At 39.4% G+C, this 26365-nt stretch overlaps 1 protein-coding gene, 2 long non-coding RNA genes and 3 other non-coding genes across 6 annotated transcripts; 2 read left to right on the forward strand and 4 right to left on the reverse strand.

Moving 5' to 3' along the window:
* Nucleotides 1-1064: 1064 nt before the first annotated feature.
* On the forward strand, nucleotides 1065-3029 carry LOC127360715 (uncharacterized). Its single transcript, XR_007883894.1, has 3 exons — nucleotides 1065-1117; nucleotides 1570-1629; nucleotides 2657-3029. It is a non-coding gene; the product is annotated as an uncharacterized LOC127360715 (long non-coding RNA).
* Nucleotides 3030-3196: 167 nt separating this feature from the next.
* LOC127360721 (uncharacterized) lies at nucleotides 3197-5572 on the reverse strand. Its single transcript, XR_007883895.1, has 5 exons — nucleotides 5463-5572; nucleotides 4629-4715; nucleotides 4342-4421; nucleotides 3556-3621; nucleotides 3197-3309 (listed from the first exon to the last, which is right to left on the reverse strand). It is a non-coding gene; the product is annotated as an uncharacterized LOC127360721 (long non-coding RNA).
* Nucleotides 3384-3477, reverse strand: LOC127360736 (small nucleolar RNA SNORD14). Its single transcript, XR_007883897.1, has one exon. It is a non-coding gene; the product is annotated as a small nucleolar RNA SNORD14 (small nucleolar RNA).
* LOC127360735 (small nucleolar RNA SNORD14) lies at nucleotides 3697-3790 on the reverse strand. The gene has a single exon (XR_007883896.1). It is a non-coding gene; the product is annotated as a small nucleolar RNA SNORD14 (small nucleolar RNA).
* Nucleotides 4494-4587, reverse strand: LOC127360737 (small nucleolar RNA SNORD14). The gene has a single exon (XR_007883898.1). It is a non-coding gene; the product is annotated as a small nucleolar RNA SNORD14 (small nucleolar RNA).
* A 1558-nt stretch (nucleotides 5573-7130) lies between the features above and the next one.
* LOC127360718 (tripartite motif-containing protein 2-like) lies at nucleotides 7131-24632 on the forward strand. Its single transcript, XM_051395197.1, has 14 exons — nucleotides 7131-7326; nucleotides 13799-14623; nucleotides 15322-15470; nucleotides 16642-16822; nucleotides 16984-17243; nucleotides 17345-17483; nucleotides 17580-17765; nucleotides 18651-18846; nucleotides 19457-19560; nucleotides 19683-19850; nucleotides 20091-20259; nucleotides 20812-20882; nucleotides 21018-21158; nucleotides 21260-24632. The coding sequence occupies exons 2-14, from the start codon at nucleotides 14525-14527 to the stop codon at nucleotides 21410-21412; spliced, it is 2016 nt and encodes a 671-aa protein (XP_051251157.1). The 5' UTR covers nucleotides 7131-7326; nucleotides 13799-14524; the 3' UTR covers nucleotides 21413-24632.
* Nucleotides 24633-26365: the final 1733 nt, after the last annotated feature.

The raw sequence follows: 26365 nt of genomic DNA on the forward strand, positions 1-26365 counted from the left end.
AATTTAATATGAATTAAAACTGCAAGCAGTGATGATCGGGCCCTCGCAGTCCATGTTGTTTTAAACTTCTGATTTAACTGTATTGTTGTTTTTTGTGGTGGAAATGTCTCCCAAAAGATGAAGAATGTCAGGTTGTTTTTCAGGTTAAGTGTGAGTAATAGCTCAGTTAATAACAATTACTCTGTAATATTGTTTAATGTTAACATACATGGTGCATTGGTGACATTATGTGATTATTGGATATCAAAATGAAAAGAAGTATATACAATAAATATAAAACAGTTACAAAATGGTCTGAATGTTGAAATTTGTAAAGAAATCACACACATCTCATGTTACTATGTCCGCACCCAAATCATAAACTTATACTACCTGGAATGTCCCTGAACAAAAAACACTGCAATAGTTTCAAGTGAAGAATGTTTCCCTGCAACTTTTGACAACTTGTCAGTGAAACTCCAACCAAGTGTTTTTATTTAAAGAATGTCTTCTGTTTTTCTGGTAAAATAGATTTATGATTTCCAATAAATTATATCAGTGCAGGCAGCAGAGGCAGAGGGATGCCGACAGGGACGTGTTGTGGAGATACAGATGACCAGGTGAGCTACAGTTCAGTATCAGCCTATAGTTACAATAAAAATCAAGATTTAAATTCTTTGTAGGAGCCCATGATTCAGTGTAAATGCACAGACTTTTATTTATTTATTTTTTTTATTATTCGTTGTCTTAGTACTTTTTCTACTTTGTGCAAGGACAATAAAGTTGAACTAATCTAATATAATGTTTTGCTTTTGGGTAGAAAGAAACAGTATGCAAGTTATATTGTACCCCTTTTTAACAATGTATGGCAACCACACACACACACACACACACACACACACACACACACACACACACACACACACATATTTCCACCTGCTGTGTCTGCAGCCACAGGGTGCCTGTTACTGTCATAATGAATCAAGCTGTCTGTTTATGTTGTTGTCAACTTTGACATAGAAGCAAATGTAATATTTTGTTTCAAACTTTTGATTTAACTGTATTGTTGTATTTTTAGGTGGAAATGCCTCCCAAAAAGCTAAAGATGAAGAACGTCAGGTTCTTTTTCAGCAAAAGTGTGAGTAACAGCTCAGTTAATAACAATTACTCTGTAATGTTTTTTAATGTTAACATACATTGGTGACATTATGTGATTATCGGAAAACAAAATGAACAGAAGTGCATACAATGAATATAAAATAGTTACAAAATGGTGTGAATGTTGAATAGTGTTACCATTACAGTGATTATTGTATCACGTAAAAAGGAAGTCACACACACACACCATGTAACTATGTCCGCATACATATCCTCGACTTACACTACCTGGAATGTCGCTGAACAAGAAACACAACTTTTGACAAATTGTCAGTGAAACTACATCCAACCAGCTCTGTAATCAATGATTAAACCTTCAAAATCTTTGACATCTGTAGCCTCGATGTTTACTTAACTAAGTTCCACAGCCTGTCCAACTGGTTCCTTTGTTTGTGAATGTCATGCATTATTTTATTTTATTGATTTATTTAGGAGAATCCAGGCAGCAGCAGCTCGACCACCCCAGAGAATTCACAGCCTGATGCCTCTCAGGTGAGCTCTTAATGTTTGACTGTTGTTGTCAGCCAGTGATATTTGATATAACTGATACACATTTCTTATGGCTAATTTGTCACAAAATAATTACCCACCTACACTAGAAATAGAGCAAAATGGCCAACTAATAGGCCCTTTCCATAGCAGCCAGGCATTTTTGAACAATACCCAGCCGTACAGAAGAAATAAACAGGGTTCCCACAAGTCCTGGAAAGGCTGGAAATGTATAAAAATGACCAAATAGCCGGGAAATAATCTATGGTTTCCTGGAAAATAGTATTTTAATAGTATATTAGCCGCTAACTCACCCTGGGTGTAAATGTAGATTAAAGCTGCACTGCACGGTATGACACTTTAAAACGGGAGTTAAATGTGTCATTACTGGGCCTGCCGGTAATCACGTTTGTGAGCAAGTTCTGTTCTGTTTTGACAAACTCCTGGAAAATGATTTCATAAAAACAGTGGGAACTCTGGTAAAGCCCTGAAACCTGCTCTCTTCTTAGCAACCCTTTGGCTGAATGTAATTATACTTTTGACATGTTATTGGTTGGAGTGAGGCCGATGGAGGGTTGGCAATTTGAGGCCCCTGCTGTAGACTGTGGACCAGTACTGATACAAAATTGTCCCCTCTTCTGTGGCTAATGTTAATTATTACATTGTAATTCCTGAAGTCAAGCAGCAGAATGTGCAAATACCACTGTCCCATCCATCCAGCCATTAAAGAGTGGTGCTAGATACTGCAATAGAAGTATTAACTGTACAACTGTAACAAACAAATCCCCCCCCATAAACTCATCAGGAAACTTTACTCATCTAATGAATCAAGTGAGAAGTTGACTCATTTCTCCATAAGACTGCATGGTATCAGTTTTTAATGCAGCCACTGGAGCTCCCCCTGCAGTTCATTACATAGAATGCAGGTTTAAGACCGTTCACAGACCTGGAAGCTGTCCGTTATATACACACACACACACAGTCAGTGGTGCATCTCATGTTGCTTAATTGCATCCACATTTCCCTTCAGGGAGAGATGCAAGGGAACGAGAAGAACTGAGATGTCTTTTCCTCTGAAGAATCGTCAGTTTCTGATCACAGCTGGATACGGGGAAACTGTTCCGAGTACAACAGCAGTCCTGATAAATCCTCGGTTTCCTATGCAGTTTGTCCGGCCAACTTCAGTTTAAGTTTTGACACTTGATATTTACTGCAGTTACATTAGTGCATGCGTGGAAATGTTTAAAATGACTGAAGTCATCCACTCTGTAAATAAAACAAACCGTATGCTGCTCTGGCAGAATGAGTTTATATTTGTGTCATTATGTGAATCTGCATTTATTGATATGGCGATTGTAAACTCATTAACACAAAATGATTGGTGTGGGATACATTAGGCTAAATGCAAACTGACTGAATCTTTAAGAGCCTTGAAGGACGCTCTCGTGTATCCTCGCTGCAGAAATAAGCCCTGCTAGATGGCGACAGTAACCAGTGCAGGTTAAATTAGGAAGATTTACAAAAAAAAAAAAAAAAAAAAAAAAAAAAACACACAAATGAGACAAGAAAATTCACACTGATGCTTTTATTTCATTCTGTATTCAATGTCGATCAGTGGAACATTTTACATGATGCGTTGCCTGGACGTTCTGAAACGACGGCAGCTCCTCGATCGTGGTCGACCTGCACGAGGAAACAAACAAACCATCAGCTAACAGACAAGGATTTGAGCTGATGATCACAACCGGCACTGAATTTCGCTCAGACATCCAAGGAAGGTTTGGGCCATCTTTGGTCTGTCAGACCTCTGGTGGAAACTACGAATGGCAGGAAAAGGCATCATCACAGCGAACTGCGGGTCGGCAGTCTGTCCGGTACTGCCCGACTGGAATTACTAACCTAAATATATTTTAAAAGAAAGTGACGTACCAGACATCAGCGGTTCCTTTGGATGGACAGAAGTGAGGAAAGCACTGCTGACAGGCACCGTCCACCCTGAAAGTGAATATATATTATAAGTTAGTCGAGACGCTGAAAAGAGATATTTTATTTCAACCCTCTTTTAAAAATTCGCTCAGACATCCAAGGAAGGTTTGGGCCATCTTTGGTCCGTCAGACCTCTGGTGGAAACTACGAATGGCAGGAAATAATGTCATCACAGCGAACGGTGGCGAGCAGGCAGAGAGCGAGGTTGTGTTCGTTTTAATAAAGCACAGACTTAAAATAGACTAAGGACATTAACAAGGTTTCAACAAGTCAGATTCTGACTTATTTTAAGACCAGTGAAACAAAGAAGCCCCAGTAGGAGTCCACAGGATGTTCGGTTATAAATCAACTAACTTTTGTCCATAAAAAAGTAGAGAATAGTGAAAGAAGTCCATTTTAATTTCCTACAGGCCCAAGAAGATTTATTCATTCAACCTACACTGAAATATACTCAGTTTACTTGAAATATGGAAAATAAAAAGCATTAAATGATCACATCTGAAGATGGAGAAGGACAATTTTTGGCATTTTATGCTTAAATAAACTAAATGAAGATGATCCGAATATTAGTTTCTGTTCACAGAATGAAATGTTTTTACTTGCTGCTTCTTGTCTAATCTCATTATCTTAAATCATATTATTATAAACCACCAACTAACAGTGACAGGTCCTGGTCCCCTGTGTTGAGATTTTAGGTCTACTTCAGGAGCAGAGATTAGAGATACACACCTCCTGTACGTCACCAGGAGACGGCGTCCAGAAGATGAAGAAAACACCTCAACCAAGATCCAGACGTTCTCACATCCAGCCTGGAAGAAAGATTTGAGATTGATTTATTCATTAATTGATCTCATCATCAACTAAACCGGTCGTCCTTTTAGTCGCTCAGACATCCAAGGAAGGTTTGGGCCATCTTTGGTCTGTTGGACCTCTGGTGGAAACTACGAATGGCAGGAAAAAATATCATCACAGCGACAGGATGGTAAAAAGAAGTTTTTAAAAAACTGTTTTCTAACCTTGTCGACACCCGAAGGCGAACGGCTCAGGTGGCGCCATCCTTCTCCTCCTCCGACGAGCGCCAGACAGGAAGCAACATTTAATATCTGAGAGAGAAATATTTTATCTCAGTACAATCTTAGAAAATATCAATTATATTTCAGGGCGAGGAAGGTAAAACACAATTTATATGAATGAAAACCGCCCAGAATATACAGTTTTTAAAATATTTTGGTCATTTTAAGTCAATTTGCAGGTTTTGAGGCAATTTCAGTTAAATTTAATTAATTTTTAATTAATACATCATAATTTACCAGTTGAGAGAGTATTAACACATTTAACTCATCCTACCAAAAGTTCTTAGTTTCAAACTAAACTTATGTAGACGAGAGGGTAAATAAATAATTACAGGATATTTAGTAGTTTCAAATTAATTTCCAGGTTGTTATTTAATAAAAGGAAAAGTAAATTAAATATAAATTTTAAGGTTTTCCAGAATAAATAGCAGCTGTTAAGATTTCAGTAATAAACCCATTAGTTGTGTGTTCAGTGTTTAAAGCAGAAACTAAAGCATTTTATCTAAGTTTAAAATAAATAATAATCCTCTCTACAAATACATTTGATAAACTTTATTTTAAACACTAATAATAAACTGTTGCATTAAACTGACAGTAGTTTCAGTCACGTGTGGAAACGTCTCTGTGTTATAGACAATCTTCAACCATCCGGTGAATAATCTCCGATAATCTGGTGAAAGTCTCCAGTTTAAGGTTCTAAAGAACTTCATTAATAACTTTAATGTTACATTTGTTACATTTAAAGGTTAAAAACGAGGAATTTAAACTGATAATTACCGGTTAAAGTCAGAGAGACGTCGGTCGGTCTGCTGCTTTCTTCGCTCCGCTGTGTTCAAATGACCGTCTTCCTCTCTTCCGCTTCTATTTATGCTTCCAGCATGGCGGCTGTGGAGGTGGTCTGCGGGGCGTTACCGCCTCCTACCGGACCGGAGTGTAAACCGCGGTCTCTCCTTACCGTGACCGCTCCCCGCTGTCACTCTACGGGGGAGTTCAGCGAATGTGACCGTAAAAAAAAAAGTTATTATAACGAGAAACTTTCTCCAAATATTGACTTTGTGTCTCAAAATATTAACAAACTTTATCAAAAATATTAGAAAATGTATAAAAATAATAAAAAAAATCAAAATAATAATAAAATGTATCAAAATAATAAAAAAAAAATCAAAATAATAATAAAATGTATCAAAATAAAGTCTAAATAATATTAAAATGTATCAAAATAATAATTAAAAAAAATAATAAGAAAAAATCTAAATAATAAGAAAATGTATCAAAATAAAGTCTAAATAATATTAAAATGTATCAAAATAATAATAGAAAAATCAAAATAATAAGAAAATGTATCAAAATAAAGTCTAAATAATATTAAAATGTATCAAAATAATAATAAAAAAATCAAAATAATAAGAAAATGTATCAAAATGATAATAAAATGTTTTAAAATAATAAAAAATAGCTAAATAATAAAAAGATATCTAAAAAATATTCAAATAATAAAAACAGTATCAAAAATAATAAGAAACATTTGACTTTCCAAATAATGATTTAATATCAGTCATTATTTTGAGATACAAAATCATTATTTTGAGAAGGTTTATCATTTTAATACGTCACATACATTTTAATAACTTACAGAATCTTTGTTTCCCATCACATTGGTGGAAATGGACTTCCATCCATCTTTTCTGGAGAGAGGCTGCGGATAACGATAAACAAGCTACTGTTCGATATATACTTTACTTTTCTTTAATTCACTTCAGCTCTATTTAATATGCTTTAATATCATCAATGATGCTGGAAACAGTTATTGCCAAAGCGTTAATAATAAACAAAATGATACATGAATACAATTCTAAAAAGATTAAATTAGTTCAGAAAGAATACAGTTAATTAAAATGAATTAAATACAAAATAAACAGCTACTAAACAGTAAAAATATGTGTGTGTGTGTGTGTGTGTGTGTCCCATATGTATAACAAGATACTGAATGTATAGTATTGATATTTTAATATGTGTATATATTTGCTGCATGTCCCTCTCCTAATATAATCTTCTGTTTTCCATCATCATTTAACTCTTTAAAGTTTGGAATAAGTGTAAATTACTGTTAATAAAAGGGAGCATGAATAGCAACTTAAATGTTACACATGTAAATATATATGAATAAAATAATAAAGTGGGAGAAATCAAAAATGAAATTAAATAAATACTTTTATGCATTTAAAATTCATTATTAAATGATTAATAAAGTGAGAAGGGAGAGAGACATTAGGATAAACAGAGAGAGAGAGAGACTCATACGCCCACACCATCATACAACCGACAGACGGACGAACCAATCACCTCCCTCCTCTCGCTCCTCATTGGTGGATGCAGCAGCGAGGCCCGATGGATGCACTCCCCCCCTCCCCATCTCTCCCTCTTTCCCCCGTCTCCTCCCTCCCTCAGCCTGGTGCTGCTGCTGCAAGCTGCTGGTGTTGCCGTGACGATGATATCCTCCCCCCCACCTCCCACACACACACACACACACACACACACAGCAGAGAGGAGAGGGAGCAAACAAGACGCTATCATGACGCGATGGCTTCAGGCTGGAAAACAGACACACTCACACTCATCCGCTGCGTCTGAGGAAAACATGGTGAGTGCTGGGTTTCTTTTCTGGGGGGTTTGAAGGGGGACAGAGGGATAGACAGATGGATGGATGGGTGGATGGAGGAATGTGTGGTAATGACAGCAGCATCTGTAGCATGGTGTGCTTCCCTGAGAGAGAGGGATGACGAGGGAGGGAGGAAGGGAGGGAGGGAGGGAGAGACTGAGGAGGGATGGAGGAAATGAAGGATGGACGGACTGCAGGATGAACGAGGGTGGAGGACGAATGAATGAACGCAGGCACAGACTGATCAGCTTTAGAGCAAATACAAGTGTGTGTGTGTGTGAGTGTGAGTGTGTGTGTGTGTGTGTGTGTGTGTGTGTGTGTGTGTGCTGTCAGGCCTGCATGTACTGCACGTTAGCATCCTGAGTGCTAACAGTAACAGGAGGTACGTCACTTCTGTGAACAGAAACTGGGCTGATCCCCTCTGGTTTTTACTATGGATGCTGAACAGGCGCAACCGGGGAACAGGCCCAAAGGGGCTGAAGGGGTCAGTGGGGCCTTAGGCCGGGGCCTCTGTGTGAAGTTTACATATTTATTGTTGGAAAGTCAGTCAAACAGCTGTGATGAGACACAAAACGACACAAGAAACAGCCAGAGAGACAAAAAATGAGCTGCAAAGAGATGCAACACACTACTATGTACAGACCATAAACGACTACAGTACTACAGAGAAACACAAAATGTCCACAAAGACACACAAGACGAACACAAAGCGACACAGAACAACCACGAACAGACCGAAAACGACTACAAAGAGAGACAAACCAACTACAGAGAAACAGAAAAGAATGGAAAACGACCACAAAGACACAAGAAAAACGACATTGACTAAGCGATGCAACATTACTGCAAAGAGACAAAGATTTACCACAAAGAGACGCAAAGCAACCACAGACACAAACTACCACATACAGATTGAAAACGACTACACAGAGACACAAAACGACTACAAAGAAACACACAAGGACTACAAAACTATGTTAAAAAACCACAAAGAAGAAAATCACAAAGACACAGGAAAAAACGACTACAAAGTTACAAAGGGATGCAAACCACCACAAAGAGGTGCAGCATGACTACAGAGAGACACAAAATGACTACAAAGAGACACAAAATAACCACACATACAAACGGCCACATACAGAAGGAAAAAAAGAGCTGTCTAACAATCCTGGCTATATATAAACAAGGAGAGGCCAGTAATCTTTAAATCTGCATCTGGGAGGAAACTGTCGTAATCTCACCACAACCAACAGGATAAAACTGGTAAGAAATGCTAGTTCGATGCTAACTGCCATAAATATTTTGATTATTGTGGGATTTTTTTGTTTGTTTAGTTTTGACTAGTTGCCACAATAGTAATACAACAAAGACAACATCAATAACAATAATATACAATGCTGTTAAACTCGTCTTTCACACAATATCACAAAAATTAAGACAAAAAAACAAAAAGACTTGAGAGCGCTGCAAAAGACAGGATTTGACTTTAAATTTGAGTTTAAAACTGCATTAATTGGCACAACGCTGACATATTATTAAACCCTATAAAGTTATTAAACTGAACTTGTTAACAAACAGTTGCCTATACATCCAGATTTGTAGTCGTGTTTGTGTCCACCTAATGAATGCAAGTCCAGTATTCAGCCTCTTTTAGCTCAGTTTTTGTTCTCTACCGACTCCTGAGGGAAATATCTGGCTCTTTAGCTGCGGAGCAATCTGAATAGTTTGAACCCAGATGTAAGTCAGAGACTACCAGGTATGAATCTAATATCTTTCTACAGTCTAACAGTGTCTGGGAGTGTAAAACCCCCTTTTAAAACCAACCAAAATGAAAAATAAACTGGATTTCCCACAACAAAGGAGACACACAGAAGAGAGAGAGTAGGTGAAAGAGAAACAGAGTGACCATGAGCTTTCCCATGGGAATATGTCGTATGAAGAGAAAGAGATCAGATTACAATCATGTGTGTTTGTGTGTCAGCTGTAGATTTACTGACAAGCTCTTCAGAAACTGGTCTGACTCTTACAGTCCTGCCTCAGCCTGCAGAAACTACGTAACTCAAATTCATTCTTATTGGATTTCCAGCATTTCTTCCTTTTTTAAATGTCACGATGATGCAATGGAGTCTGGTCTGTGGAGCCAAGATGACGTAAGTTACCTCATCTCAAATCAAATAATCAATGAACCGAATGAGTGTGGAGTTACTGCAACAAATAGGCAACAATAGTTCTTCCATCTGGTACATTAAGGGGATTTTATGGTGGGTTCCTCACTTAATATGGCAGTTCATTTCCCTCATTCTTCATTATTTTTGTATTTTGTGGCCTTTTTTTTTGGTGAATTGAGGCATGAAACAGTGGCAGCAGAGCTGGATCTAGGCTATCAACAGCAACAGGCAAATAGAGTCTGTACAAAATCATCAGAAATTGACTCCAAAAATGCGTCCTGGTAAACCTGGATATTGATTAAAATGACCAAATATCCTGGAAAAGTTTAATTATATTTTCGCCCAGCACTCAGCTCGCATATGTAAACGAAGGTTTGAGGAAAACTGTCGTAAACTGAAGTCAAATCACCAAATAATACGAGCGTTTCTGAGAAAATGTTGTCGTGTATTTCCTGGATAATGTCCTGGAAAGGTCCTTGGAAATGATCTGTTAAAAAGAAAAGCTGTGAGCTAAATGCTAACATCAATAGCTAACAAGCTCTCAGTGTTAATGGCGTCTAGCAGGCGTATCCTCAACATCTTAGTGAATAATTTGGTTATTAAACCCAACGTTGATTTTTAGTTAAAAAAAAACTGGGGGATAAAATACAGTTACAACATCAACATTTCACAAAATACTGATTTGTTGAATCATTTTCTTATTTTATTCAGTTGTAGGTTATCAGAGAGACGATATTGATTAGTGTGAGGGTATCTGGCAGGTCAAAATGTTTTCTTCACCACGGTTTATGCAGTTTCTGAGGGAAGTCAGAAGTCTTTCGCCTTTTAAAGCTGCAGTTGCTGTAACTTTCACTATATCCCGACAGTAGCACATGAGACAGATACTTTCATTTATCATTTGCAAAAATCCAGCAGGCCAGAACGTAAAACAACCAATCAGAGCCAAGAAAGATATAAAGACACTTTGGGCTAGATGTTGTTGAGATATTTCAGTCTGGACCAAAGTGGTGGAATTATCAAATAAGACGATTAACTAAAAGTTAACAAATTACATTTCGACCAGCTGGTGTGAAAATAATTATGCAATGCACAGTCTGGAGATATAAGCTGGAAACTGTAGTCAATTTGTGATCCAAGAGTTGTCTGCACTGCTGGAACAGCCCATCTGCAAACAAGCTAAATAATCTTAAATATAATCTAATCTTCTGAAAACAAGCATAAATATTTAGACTGAAATGGGCCTAACAACGTAAGGAAGGTGTGTTTATTACAAGCAGTGAAAATTTAACTTTCAGACACATTATTACGCACTGAATTTAAGAATTTGTATATTAATCTTTAAAGAATATTTCAATAAGAGAAAATAATGTCTTAAATGAAACATTCTTATTTTTTTATATTATATTTATACATATTAAAACAACAAGACGACTTTCTCTTAAACTGAGACGTTGTGGAAGTAGTCTTACTCTTAAAATAAGGACAATAATCTCGTTCCTCTGCTGGGATATTATGCAAACCATTATTTTAGCTCAATATAAGCTGTAATATCTTATTACGACAAAGTCAGATGTATTTTCTTAAAACCAGATTCTAATGCAAAACATGCTTGACAAGATTTCTACACAAAAGAATGAGACTCATTTTCTAAAACTTTCTTTCGATTCCCTTTTACAACCACGGCTGAGGGGCCTTTTAGCAAGGCATCGAGCCTCCATGTGCTCCTGCAGAGCTGAGTCTGGATGTGCAGAGCAGCTCAGTGACACACAGCTTTCTCCCAATACATTAATGACTACGGTGCAATAAAAATGAAATATGTTAAGGTAGAAAGAGAATCAATCCTGCACTGCTGAGAGCTAGCAGACGTTTATGGCACCCTGATCTGTAGCGAACATTAAACTGTGGGCCGTTCAATGTGGCAGTAAATACAAACACACACACACACACACACACACACACACACACACACACACACACACACACACACACATTATTTATGTTATACTTGTGTGCTAGTGAGGGCTAAAGTTTTAACACTCAAACTGCCCTCTGTGTGTGTTTCAGGAATTAACAACAGAAAAAGTTAATTTAACTGATTACATTGGAAACTAACTCAATTTTTTAAGTTAAAAAAACATTCTTGATCAAGTAGCTTTGGTAATTTTAAGTTTTTAACTTCATTTTGAATAGAAAGTACTTAATAAAGAATATTTTTTAACTTGAACTACAAAATTGAGTTCAAATAACATATCACATTACAGTGTGACACTGCAAAACATTTTTATTTGTACTGTGCAAACAAAATGCCTTGTAAAATGTTTCTGTAACCAATAAATTAAGTTAGCATCACTTCAAATTTCTAGTAAAAGCTGCTAAAGCAAGAACCTTTCTGAACGAAGGTGATCCCCCGTCGCTTGTTGTGACTCGTAGAAGGCAAAAGACAGAACAAAAGGAGACAAAACAAAACTCACGACTTTAATAAAGAAGTCTGTAATCATATCACGAGCAACATGATCTGAATTTGACTATATGTGAGGTTTAGTGAGGTAATTACTGAGTTTGATTTCATGAACATTTTAAAGATGATAACTTTAACACTGTAAATTCAAATTGGCCCAATGTACAAGAACACACAATGACACATATGAAGTCTGAAGTCTGGACATGCTCACACTGAACAAACTCAACAACCACACAACGTACACATCAGTTCAAAATATAGATGAATAAATGAATGTTCTATGAAACTGCAGAGAAAAAGAAAGAAAGCGTTCAATTGTCTCTCGCTCTGTAAGTGGCAGTCACAAACAGTCACCACAGTATCACAAGGCCCAGACACACACACACACACACACACACACACACCCTGCAAATAGAGCCTCACTGTCGCCCCATAATCCTTTGCAGCATTGTACTGCAGAGAATGAAAGTGTGGGGGTGTCGCAGTTACGTGTGTGCATCTCTGTGTGGAAAATGTATTCAAAAATAAGATGATATGCATTTTCATTGGAGGATAAAATAAAAAATATCATAGGAAACAAGACAAACTTATCCGTGTGTGTGTGTGTCAGACAGACGTAAAGTGTGTGTTAGTCTGTGTAAGGCTAGACTTTCACGTCAGGAAGGTTGTGTGCTCTGAGCAGAATATTTTGGGGGGAGGAGGTGTTAAAACAGGATTATGTACAAGATCACAGGCAGCTCATATCCATAATCCCTCCCCTTTATAAATCATTCATAGGAATATTCAGTTCATATTTTACACACAGACGTGGTTAAAATACAGACGGGCTGTAAATGTACTACTTTAAGCATTGTTTTCTTCCTTTCTGGACGTAAAGAACGACTCAGGATCCACGCAGTCCAGATGAGGATTCCTCAACTGGATGTGCTCATTTCTGCTCTGTGAAGCGCGCAGACTGTTAAATTTAGGATTTTAAGGATTAAAGGGACCATGACTGCTTCACTTTTTGGTTGTATGTCGTCCTCACACACACCCCCCTCCCCACCATGCTGTCTGTTACCCTGGAAACCACAGCCTCACTCCCGTCTCTCTCTCTCTTTCCATCACTCTGAAGACATTTCGGTGACCTACATTACTGCTCCCAGAAGCTCTTTATTAGCATCTTACTCTTCATCTCTTCATTCACTTCTCTCTGTTGGTCCTACATGCAGCCCCCCCCATCTGTGCGTCATACTATCTGTATCTGGTCTTGCTGCACATGATCCCCACTATGAGTGTACCATCTGGGAGTTAATTAGGGGTGTGCAGTGATCTGATGCGCCACCTGGAAGGAACATATGGGCATTCCTATAGTGACGAAACAGGCTGTTTGTGGTCCAACGTGTTGTGTGTAGAATCCATGACTTAATGATCCACTCATCTCACAGTCAATGCAATCAGAGTTTTCCATCTTGTGGTGGTTGAAAGAAATGCATCATCTCTAAAGTTATACATAATTAAGGGTGTGGCCGCTTTAGACATTTTAATATGGGGCCTTCTGGAGCCAGCCTCTAGGGGCCATTAGAGGAACTCCCGTTTTTGTTACTTCCGAATGTGTGAAAAGATTTCAAGTGAAACTAAATTTGAAAATGAACCTCCACTATCTGGTTTCATTTCTCTTTTACATGTAACATTAATGAACAATATCCAAAATTTGGTATTTGATGAAACTTGTAATCATACTCATCACAAAGGAGGGAAGAACACGGCCAAGAGTTAGGGGCAGAAGTGTCTTTTTTTTTATCTGCCTTTCCACCTAATCCTCATCCCTCTCTTTTCTCCCCAGGACACAGTGGAGGCTGTCCTGAGTGTAAACCCATTGTGAATTAAATCAACACCAAGGTCTGTGGCTTTTCCCCAGATTAGACCTAAAGAGGATTGACCTTTTCGTGTTTCAGGAGACGTATTGCTTCCCGGATAAGACAACACATGGAAACAGAAGGACTTTTTAAGTGGAAGACTTGTGGAGTTTTGCCTGGACGCCTTTTTACACAACAGGAATGTAATGGAACAATGTCTGCCAAGATATAGAAGATTGTTAGCTCTGACAAAAGTGCATGATTGTACACTAAAACAGAGAAACAACACCTACATCTTATTTCCCAGCACACGTTTTCTGGGTGCTTTGTGGAAAAGTCCTGCAGGAAGGGGGGGCATATGGGTGTTTAATCCCTCAAATTTGACTGGGTCCTTCAGAAAGGGGTGTGTCTGAATGTTTAACCCCTCCTCCTGGCTGCAAAGACAGATAATTCCACTTTGACAGCAAAAGCCATGCCTCTCCTCAGATCCAGCATGTGCCACGAGTTATCATAAAGAGTTCATTTGAATGTTTTGCCCCTTCCTCTCACACGTACGATGGAATAAAGTGTGAGACAAGGAGTTTACGATAGCAGACAGTACAACCAGACAGGAGGAAACCGTGTATCGGGACGCCCCTAGCCCTTTCCCCTGGCTGCAGCGTGGAGAAAGGGGTGTGTTCGGAGGTTCACCCCCACCAGGCTGCCGCTCGCAGATGGAGACCCACCAACACTCCCCAGATAGCAGCAGTGAAGAGTGCACAGTCCTGGAGGCTCCACCCGGTAAAAACGCCTGCCCACAACATGCAGGAAAGGTAGGAATGCAATATTTATGGGCCTCCTTGTTCTGCGTTTTCATTTGGGTTTTGCGTAACCTGACTGTGCCAGGTGGTTTCTTACACCGAACCATCTGGGAAGTCATCGCTGACAACTGAAGAGGGCAGGGACTTTCAAAAAGTACACGGCAGGTGATTGCATCCTTCCCTAGTCGACAAGAAGTGCTTAGATGAAGCCACATTTATGATATTAATTCAATTATTTAAATACATATATATTTTAACAGCCATGAATACACATATTTCCCAAAATGTTGCACTATTCCTTTAAGCCCAGATCTGCCTGAACTCGACTGGTATTCTGCAATATTTTAGCTCCAAGCTTGACCTATATGAGCTATTTTTCTGCTTCATTTCAATACTGAAATAATATAACTATGGTTACTGACTGGCTACACATGACATGCAAGGATGCAGAATGACAAACTCACAGAGAAACCTCGTAATAAATAACATAAAAAAACAATCAGAGTCCTTTAAACCTGATCATTTGTATGGACCTGTTGGCTTTGGGTTTGGCAGCCAAAGCACAAATCAAAGACACATAATTCATTTGAACAGTGTCATCTGAGCCCTCAGTCTAGTGAATTTAACTCTACTTATCCAAATCTCCCTCTAACTGTGCTCTCTATCCTTTCCTTTTGTCTCCACCACTGTGCTCACCTTCTCACCTGCAGGTGGCAGACCTGTACTGTTCGGCCTGCGAGTGTCCGCTGTGTGAGGACTGTGTGTCGGACCACGAAGAGCACCCTAAAGTGCCTCTCAGCCAAGTCCTGGAGCAGCACCACAGCAGCCTGCAGGAGCGGATGGGGGCCGCCCAGAACAGGTAGAAGTCTCAGTGGCTGTGGTTAGTACACACCGTCATGACTGTATTCTTGTAAGTTTAATTTACACACAGTTATAGTGGTGGTGTAAATGGTAAACCTGTAATGTTGCTTTGATGTCCTCAGTTTAATATTGATTTCTGATCAAACAAAACATAAATTAACAGTCATTGGTACACATAGTTCACATTTAAATTCAATATTCTAGCTTTGGACACGTGATTACCAGTTGTCGTGATTGATGTGTCCGCTGTGAGGGGGATACTTGGAGTTGGAGCCAAAGCTCATTAAAAGATGCGAGTTACTTTTTTTTTTTCAAGTCAGTAAATTCTTTCTCACACACTATTTGTCATCCAAGAAAGTCTTCTCAAATAGACAAATACAGTGGTAGTGTCAGTATTCAGATCCTTTATTAAAGTAAAAGAAGCAATAAAACTGTGTAAAAATACTCCATTACAAGTCCTGTGTTCAAAATCTTACTTAATTTAAAGGAATCAGCAGGATAATCAAGTAGCATCAGAAAGATGTACTTAAGATCACTTAAAAATATCATACAATTATATTATTATATTATATTTTATTATATGTTTTATTATTACATTTTTATTAAGGTTTCAACATGTTAGCTGGTGAAGATTAAGCTAATTATAACTACTTTATGTGTTGTTGGTAGTTTTATCTCATATCATTTACCTCTGAACTGTAGTGTGGTAGAAGTATAAAGTATTATTAAATGCAAATACTCAAGTAAATTACAAGCACCAAAAATTTTTAGTTCGAGCGTAGCATAAAGACACACAGGGAATACAGAGACACTAATGAGACACAGTTGTTGGAGTGAACAGGGGAAGCTGCCATCTGGTGGACAGGCTGGGAAATCCAGGACCATAAAACATCTCTCTCATGTCTGCAGTTCAAGCACACTCACAGGAACATGCACAGTGTGTCTTGCACTCTTCAACCATTAGCGATTTATCATGACGCAGAGGGACACATTGATGTTTTAATAAAAGGATCAAACAATCTTATATTCATATGAGGTTCCACACATTAATATTTAATGTACCAAACAAAGGATTAACAAAGCATTCCCTGGCGTGAACTGTGTGGACGGTATATTTCCATTGAAAGAAATGCAACAAGCTTTTTTTCCCTCCATATTTATCTCCTCAGACTCCCTCAGATTGCAGACGCCCTGTCCTTTGTTAAGGAGATCCTCCAGCAGCTGACCAATCAGAGAACTTCCATCGAAGAGGACATCCAGTCGAGTTTTGAGGATCTGCACAAGCAGCTTGATGTCCGGAAGAGTGTTCTGCTGATGGAGCTGGAGGTCACATATGGACTCAAACAGAAGGTGCTTTCATGTTTGACAGCAATATTTCTGTCGTCTGGCTGAGTTTAACAATGAGAACTAATGAAGTTTTTTTGATGGGTGTGAAAATACAGCCTCTCTTGCCACTGGGCCACTTCACAAAATCGATGATTCAGTAACAATCCTATCTATGGTGTCTCCAGGTCCTCCAGGCCCAGGTGGACAGCCTCATCCGGGGAGAGGGGGACATCATGGCTTCCTGTACCCAGTCGGAGGAGGCTCTGGCTGGGGAGGCGTGCGTGGCGACTCTACAGGCGGAGCGGGAGCTGCGGGAGAGGCTGGGGGAGCTAGCTGGCCTCGGCCTGCCATGTCAGCCGGAGGAAAACGACCAGCTGGATCTGGTGCTGGAGACGGACGGGCTGAGGAAGTCGATACACAACCTGGGGACCATCGTCACCACCAGGTGAGACCATGCTGACTAAAAATATTCAAACCAGTGCTAAAAATAAGCTTTTTAGCATTTAACACCATTCGACCCACCCTCTCCACCCTCATCTTCATCAGTGCGGTGGCAAGCCAGAGCGAGGCGATGGGTGCAGGCCTGGAGCAATGCATTGTGGGACATCCTGCCTCAGTTACCATAGTGACAAGAGACAAGTCAGGTGGAGCCTGCAAGAGTGGCAATGCAATCCTGTCAGCGGAGGTTTGTTTTACACCGTCACTCAAAAAAAGTGCAATGTGGACACATTTACAGAGAAATGACTAAACATTATCTTTGTTTATATGTTTGTTTATCCAGGTATTCACCCCAGATGGCAGCATAGTGGACGGTGAAATAGTGGACCACAAGAATGGGACTTATGAGTTTGTGTACATAGTACCGAAGGAGGGCAACTTCTCATTGGCTCTGCGTCTGTATGACCAGCACATCAAAGGAAGCCCCTTCAAGCTGACTGTCAACAGGGTCTCAGAGGCAGAAGTAGAGGTGGGTGGAGGGTGTGTGTGGGTAGCAAAAGTTTGGGGCCATGCCTTCATTTTCATAACAAGGCTGAATTTTTCACTTGGCCAACCACTGACCAAATTCCTGAAGGCCTCAGCCGTGGTGTACAGTTAAGGCCAGGGTACAAATGAAACAACCTGGTTTCGTCCAACTAAGTCTGAAAGAAAAAGTGTTCATGACTGTTCAGAACTGCCCTTGCGAGGCAGCTGGACTCAACAAGATCACGAAATCATGCGAGAATTCATCCTGCCAGGCTCCAGGTCCTTTGAGGAATTACTGACATGCTTTTCTGGATGGAAAATATATTTTCACTCTTCTCCCAACTGGTTTCTGTAAGAGTTTGACTACTCCGAAGTTCAGCTGTGATAGACGGTGATAGAGGATTCATCCAATCACCTGCTGAGAATTTGTTGAAAGTGCCTTCCCTATCAAACAGTTTCCAACTACAACTTCCCAGATGGTTCTATGTAAACGCCCACACTGGTAGGTGGGGTGAATATCCCACTCTGACACCGAAAGGCAAGCGATAATTATGGGGATAACAAAAGTGGTTGTGTGAACAATGAGAAAAGACTGCAATGATTGTCTGACTGACGGTTTCAGAACAAAAATGGACGTAGCCCAAAGGGAACTATAAGTTTAAAAGCGTGTGGTGTCACCTCTGGGTAATCGCATCACAGTGAAATGGGCCAGTCAAACTTTTTGCTAACTTGCTAGCCTACCACACATCACTATACATATAACTGCACTGAATGCCATGTCACATCAATGTACTTAATTGAAACTTTAAAAAATTGACCTTACATATTAACATAACACCTAAAATTCATACTTGTAAGCACTGTATTCTTCCTCCATCACTGTCTCCAGGTGTCCCCCTCAACCACCACAGCAACCAACTCAGCAGCCTACGCCACCCCGTCCACGGGCTCTTCTGAGGGGGCAAAGAGACGAGGGAAGTCCCCCGGCCAGAAAAAAAAAGGCTCCAAGAGAGCCAGCAGCGCCTTGGGCACCCCGCGACGCAAAACCCAGAACCCCATTGAGGATGACCTGATCTTCAGGATCGGTGAGGCGTTACTCTTCAACAGTGCAGTGCAGATAAACCAGCAGATTCACTTTATTTCACCTAATAGAGCTAAAGCTATTATTAAAGCAATAGGATTCACTGGGAATAATTTTGAAGCTTTGATTTGGGTTTACTGCTGGCTGCCATATTGTCAATTTTCTTTGGAAAATCCAAATTCGGCCAAGAAGGTGGAGCCTGGCTCCAGTTTTTTGTTTCCACCGTTACTCCTTGGCACCATTATACTTCCTGTTTATCACACAAAGTATGATGGGAAGTGTAGTGCCAAAATTCAAAACATTTTTATCACAAATAGAAATAAGAGTGATGAAATTAACGATTGTAAGCATAACACTTAATAAAAACTGTCCTAGAATGTGTATAGTATCACTCACATGTAAACTGATGGCATTTTGGAGTCCATCTTATTTTGAAAATAACAATAGCATGAAATAACCAAAAGATGGTAATAAGTCAAAACAGAGCCAAGGATTCAAGGGATTTTAATATTGCCGTAATGAAATGTTTCAAAACAAATTCAGAAATGATGATGTTTTTGAGAAATATCGTCAGTCAGAAAATCAATTTATCAGATTTTTCCTTCTCACTTCAGGAACGAAAGGGAGGAATAAAGGAGAGTTCACCAATCTTCAAGGAGTCGCAGCCTCCTCCAGCGGCAGAATTCTGATTGCTGACAGTAATAATCAGTGTGTCCAGGTACAGCTTATTCTATCTGCTCCTCTCTTCTTCATGTGGCTGTTGGAGGGTTCAGACTTGGTTTTAGGTCAAATTTAGGTTTAGGTCTAAGCTAAGGTATGCATTATGTCTATTATGTCCAGATTTTCTCCAACGAGGGGGAATTCAAGACTCGCTTTGGGGTACGTGGGCGGTCGCCGGGGCAACTGCAGCGTCCCACGGGCGTGGCCGTGCACCCTAGCGGTGACATCATCATTGCAGACTACGATAACAAGTGGGTCAGCATCTTCTCCTGTGAGGGCAAGTTCAAGGTAGGTGCACTCGTGGTTTTGAGCTTGAAGGATTACTGTAAATTTGATTGATTCTTTAATTTAAATCGACTGAGCATCAGTATAGAAATATAAACTGTATTTTACCTTTTATGGACTTGGTGGACTTTTATGGTGGCTGGTAGATTTTCTGATGCATGAAAACAATTTGTTCAGACTCTCATCTCATGCATTTTGTTGAATGGTTGTCCCTTCTCGTTGGTTGATTTTGGCATCTATCAGGCGAAGCTTGGCTCCGGTAGACTTATGGGGCCAAAGGGCGTGTCTGTGGACCAGAATGGTCATGTGATCGTGGTGGACAACAAGGCATGCACGGTCTTCATCTTCCAGCTGACCGGCAAGCTCATCACCAAGTTTGGTAGTCGAGGCAACGGTGACAAGCAATTTGCAGGTAGAACTTGTTCAAAGGAAGGTAGAGCCATTGAAGTGTCAGATAAAGTGTGATCACAGACAGCAGTTAAAGTGAAAGTGGAAAAACCTAGAGTAGGGATGGGTGGATCAATCCTCGGGTATGGATACTTCAATAGTCACAAGCTACACATCGGTATCGATTCCTTTTATAAGCAAAACATGGGTGGCTGCATCATTTTTAAATGTTTTTAGTTGTGTAATTTTAACGTTTGTGCCAAACTACCCTACCCTAGATCCCTGAACATCATTACAATTTCATTTTAAGACAATAAAGGTGAGGAGGATAAAAAATTAAATAAAATAGCTAATCCCATTAAACCTCCCCTGTTAATTACATTTCTTATTTTTGGTATTAAATTCTTTCTGAAATTTTATGTTTGCAAATGTAAATATTGTATAAAATAAATGTGCAGATTTGCATACGTTTCCACAACAGACATAAGAACATTGGATAAAGGCAGTGAACAGCAAGTGTTGAGGTGTTAGTTGAAGCACTCACAGCACAACCTGTTTCTGTGCTCCTGTCCTGAAGGTCCACACTTTGCTGCAGTGAACAAGAACAACGAGATCATCGTAACTGACTTCCATAACCACTCAGTCAAGGTAAGGCCTTACTGACTGAACTGAAATGATACTTTTAGTCTAGGTGAACAGGTAGATATTTAATTTCTTGCTCCAGAACCCTCCAGAACAGGACACATTATTACAGATTCTGGTATCTTTCTCTCTCTCTGTCAGGTTTTCACCCCTGATGGGGAGCTAGTGTTGAAATTTGGCTCTAATGGCGAGGGAAACGGCCAGTTCAACGCTCCCACTGGCGTGGCTGTGGACGTTAATGGGAACATCATTGTAGCTGACTGGGGGAACAGCAGAATACAGGTACGCAGTCCTTGATCTCTAATGACAAGAAGCCTGTTCTTAGGTTGTTGAGAGTTTTTGCAATCATGAAAACACATTTTTCTCTGTTCTAACATTTCCAGGTGTTTGACGGCAGTGGCTCCTTCCTCTCCTACATCAATACATCAGCGGATCCTCTCTACGGGCCTCAAGGTCTGGCTCTAACCTCAGACGGACATGTGGTGGTTGCCGACTCTGGCAACCACTGCTTCAAAGTCTACCGATACCTACAATGATGGAGGCTTGGATGGAGAAATGAAGTGGTGAGAGGAGGGACAGTTGGGGTGGCCATTGTTGGAATGAAAAGATACGGTGCACGATGTCAAACTCTTGGAATTATTGCATGAACCGCTGCCTGTAACAATGTAAGGAGGGATGGAGGAAGCAAAGAAGAAGAATTAGTCATCATTACATCACTTTACCACAATGAAGTCAATCTAGTTTTGACATCTTTGTTGATTTTGATTAATAAAGATAAAAAACAGTAGACATTAACTAGCAGAGAATAGTGGGGCAAAGACTGGTCTTTGGGCTACATCCTCTTAAAGTCTAAAGAGGGATCAGGATTGTAAGCAGACATGGGGAATTGGAAAGATGGTGGATTCAAGATTTTGCCCTTGGGCAAATTTGAGAAATTCAACAGAATGGGACACAAAGTCATGCAAGGCTGGAGTATAAAAAAGTTATGCAACGACTAATTCATGATGTCAACTTCTGGAAGTCCCTCTTTCTCTGAGTATGGCATTAGTATAAAAAATGAGGAATGGATGAAATAAGGCTTTAAAAAAGAAAGGAACAAATGAAGGTTGTGAAAGGCGACGATGACGAGAATGTCTTTGGAAACCACTGCTTCCTAAACCAACAATGGAAGGAATAATGGATGAAGGGATCGGAGAAGCATCAGAGGCACAAATGAATACATACAGGATGGTGTTTTAGGAGAGAATGTTGTACGTCATTGACAAAATAATGGCCACTGAGCTAAAAGAGGTCTACGTCTTGGTTTGACATCATTTGCCACTCATTACCACAGACTTCCCCTACGGCTTTTGTACCGTAGTTTACATTCGTACACCAACATCAGCTCTGACATTTGGAGGCTAACATTAGCTACCAACTCTTAGAGCTTGTTAGGTTGCCCTTGAGCAGAGCACTTAGCTTTAAACTGGTCCAGCGGCAGAGGACTGTGGCTGTACAGGGAAACTCCCAGCAGTAAATGTGAAAATCTGTAAATATGACTGAAGGAATTGCACCTAAGCACGCACTATTGACTCTGTGATGGTCATTAGAAACACATTATCAGACTAAGACAATGGCCACTTTTAGCCTGTTGTCCATTGTTTGTACATTAGGATTGTCTGAATATGGAATGTTTATTTTGTTTCTTGCCATATGCTAGTATTCTTTACAAGTCTTAAGGAACAAATTAATTAGTAGAAAACAATTGCTTGATTCTTATGAACGATTCTTATGACTGAACGATTGATTTATTTGGTTGATTGACGCGGTAACTTGATGAGCAGCATTGCCTATCTATGCTTGGTTTGAGTGTTAATATATTTTTCCTGATTTGTCGCAAGGAGAAAAAAAAAGTCTATAAATCTATCATATATATTTGTGAGAATACCTTTAATAATATCATGTAAAATGCTCAAATTAACAAACATATTTGGAATCTGTAACATTTTTACACACTTGTTTCTGCTCGCTGTCTCGGTAATGAAAAACAGGAGGCCGGGGAGGAAATTCTAGAATGTTTCGATTCATTCCTCGACATTGCCAAGGATTCTAGAATGCTTGAAGAGTTCCGAGAAGTGCCGTCGCTGGCTTGTACAATTCCACATGTTCTGTCATCACCCATATAGCAATGCCTCAGTGTTCTAGAAGCATGCCTCTGTAATATGTGATTGTTAACATCAAACATACCGCATTTCAGCTGTAAGCTCCCATTTTACAAACAGCTCACCAACTCCGAAGAATATTTACAGTAATGGACATGAGACAAATGTGACACTGCAAAGCATTTACAAATTACTGTTGGAAAAGTGCTATGTGATAGTGATAATAATACAAAGCATTTACATTAATTATTAAAAAGGCAAGAAAAGCATTTAAGTTACTCACATCAGCATTCAGTTGGACAGTTTTAGCCTTTATTATTAATATATAGAGAACATCTTTGTTGACTAATAGTTTGTGGTGGACATGATGTCTATCAGTCTATTTATTAAAGCAGGAAGAAAAAATAATAACAGAAATATACTTGTCACATGTTCACAACTGATTTAGTAAACTTAAGTTATTGCTTCTATTTATTTATTTATTTATTTATTTATTTAATCATTCAATCTTTCTATCTTACCATTTGATTGTGTTCCACCATGTGCATTGAAACTCTTAAGTGCCCATTATATTTCTTCTTTTTGTACATTTTGTCTGTTATGTTGAATCAAAATATGATTGTTGGTATTTGATACGTTTTATATTGACTGTTACGAGTGGACAAATCAGCGTTTAAAGTTTTATTCTGTTATTGTTTTGTCAAATGAAAGTTGCTTTGTGGGAAAACAACATCAAGCTAGCCAGTAAGCAAAAACAGCTTGTTAGTTTTGCATTTCTGATCCAGGTCCAGGTCCGGAGCTTTATTTTGAAGTGTTAACACAACTTGTTGTATCCTAACTCAATCGTTTTTGGTTATTTGTAGCCTTTGGTGTCTATGCTGAATGCTAACAATGGTAGCCGTCTCTTTTACAGATAGCTAAGACAAAACAAATAGGAATAATAGATTAAAGTTGTTCCAAAATGTAGTTCATGTTGTCTGTTCCAGAATCTGTAAGAAGTACGTTTTCTGACTTTGTTTAAGCGCCCAATAGAGCCGCTAAATCAACATCAACCAAGAGCTGGGAGAAGATTTTTGGATTTGTTGGCGGTATTGATTGTTTCAACAAAAGCAGGTTGTGTTTCTTTAAATAATCTAGGCCTTTTTCAGCTGGAGAATCAGCCTTAAGTAATACATGAATGTTGTTTGGAAGTTGACATGATGGAACTGCCTTCTCAGTGATCTTGAATTGGAATTTGTTGCAAACATAGGTAAGTTAGCTAATAACCATTTCAAATAGTTCATTTGTAGACTACACCTCCATTTGAGGGAGTTTTTGTTCTGAAATCAGGAAAAAAAAAAACAACAACAACTGGAAACTACATTTGTCAATGATGTAGCTTGGGTGTCTATCAGTGTTAGTTTGCACCATGAGATGAACAACATTGTACATCAATTTAGTTTTTTTTTTCCTCAAGTGGATATGTAGTGAGTCACTTGCCTGCTCTCTCTCTCTCTCTCTCTCTCTCTCTGTCTCTCTGTATTTACTATATGTTATGTCTGTTCACAGTATGGACTGTCTCTTTAACATCCACACACACTCAACACTAAAATAAAGCATTGATTCCTAAGTGGCAGCCATTTGTTGTGGTTTGGTTTTGTGAGAATGTTGCTTATTGAAAGATCTCAATGTGTTTTGATGACATTTGTATGCATGCATAAGTGGCTTTGATAACTGCCATACTGGATTTGTCATATCCACAAGCAGCATTCAAAGTCACCAAATTATGCCTGCTCACAATCCGTCCAACCCCCACCCCTGCAGCACACGGTAAGGTAACTTTACAATTTATTTGTAATATATGATAATAAGATAAGATCCTTTATTGATTAATTCACGTTTTGCATAGCATAAGGACAGAAAAACGTACAGATAAATAGACAAACTTGATGAAAATATATAATTAAAAGTAGCACTGATACAAAATTAAAGATAATACAATAGCAGTAGGCATAGAGTAAAACTAGTGTCTAATACTGTTGGCAAAGTGACATAGTGGTTATTAGCATGAGTAATATCATCAGCTATAACAGTGTACAGCAGAATATTATATCATATCATTATGTGATTATACTTAGAATTGTTATTAATATCGAGATATCATATAGTACAAAATGCAATAAACATATCTGTGGCTTCCATTGCTGTCGTTCAGTCTGATGACAGCAGGCACAAATGACAAATCAGCGGTTGCTGATTCAGCTGGCTGAATGAGCTGCCACAGCTCATTATGGAGAGGTTAAGAGGGCTTACCCAGGATGGAACATGCAAACAAGTTCTGTTTATTTTCCGCATACATATACGACACACACCTATATCAACAATATACAACAATGTTCTGATAGGACGGCAGCGTATGGTTTTCTGTGGCACAGCTTCATCAATTTAGATTTGCCCTGTGTAGATACAGCACAAATAACACCAAACTGCAGGGCAGATTCAAAAAGCCTGCACACGTCATCACCAAGCAGCCGTCTCTGTCGCTCAGCAGTGATGAGTTGTCCATAGCAATGCAAACAACATACCCAACTAACCACAACCACAGCACTCCTGTTATGGCTGTGATGGTTTGGAAAGCCCTCTGCTTTGTTTGGTCAACTCGCTCCTTTTCTCCACTTCCTTCCCCTGGCCCTGGGCGAATCAGAGCACAGAGAGTAGAAAGGCTGCAAAAAGATACAACTATTAAGGAGAAGACTAAAGTACAGAAGAAAGGGACGGTGGGGAAGAAAGGAATGTACAAAGTGGCTAAACCCGTCATTGCAAAGCTCAGCAGCCAAACACACCCAATGCTGATGTGTCTGATCCAAACCCCATGTGTATTTCTCAGCCGAAGATAGACGATGGGGTGAACAACAGCCATGTATCGCTCTACACAGGTCAGAGTTTGAAGAAAGGTCTCTCCATAGAAAACAAATGATGTTGTACAGATTCCTGCCATTGTTATATCCACAATGTCAGCATATCCACCATAAAAGTAGCAGAAGCACCCCAAGATCCAGATCATCTGCATGGCCGCCATGTGGTAGGTGAAGATATCAGAGTGGCTTGTTGTAAAGGAGCCCTGCTGTCGCCATCGTTGTTGACCAAAGTAGAGGACGAGGGTGCAGAGAGGGAGGAGGAGGACAATTCTCAGGACAGTAATGGCGGAGTCAATGTCTCTGACAAGTGTGTAGTTGGAGCAGTGGTAGAGTAGAACATTGCTGGAATTATCTGACATATCTGTATGTAGTTGTATGCCTAAGGGGAAAAATAAATTAAAGCGAGACAGGAGGCGCACAGAAAGGGAAAAGAGAGACATTGAGACACAAG

This window comes from Dicentrarchus labrax, unplaced genomic scaffold, assembly GCF_905237075.1.
Source record: "Dicentrarchus labrax unplaced genomic scaffold, dlabrax2021, whole genome shotgun sequence".
Taxonomy (NCBI): Eukaryota; Metazoa; Chordata; class Actinopteri; family Moronidae; genus Dicentrarchus; species Dicentrarchus labrax.

Excerpts from the sequence above, each read along its gene's own strand:
- LOC127360718 (XM_051395197.1), top strand. The coding sequence starts at position 14,525 with ATGGAGACCCACCAACACTCCCCAGATAGCAGCAGTGAAGAGTGCACA. Across the intron at positions 14,624-15,321 it reads GCCCACAACATGCAGGAAAG|GTGGCAGACCTGTACTGTTC; the intron begins GTAGGAATGCAA and ends TCTCACCTGCAG. Across the intron at positions 20,260-20,811 it reads CGGTGACAAGCAATTTGCAG|GTCCACACTTTGCTGCAGTG; the intron begins GTAGAACTTGTT and ends CCTGTCCTGAAG.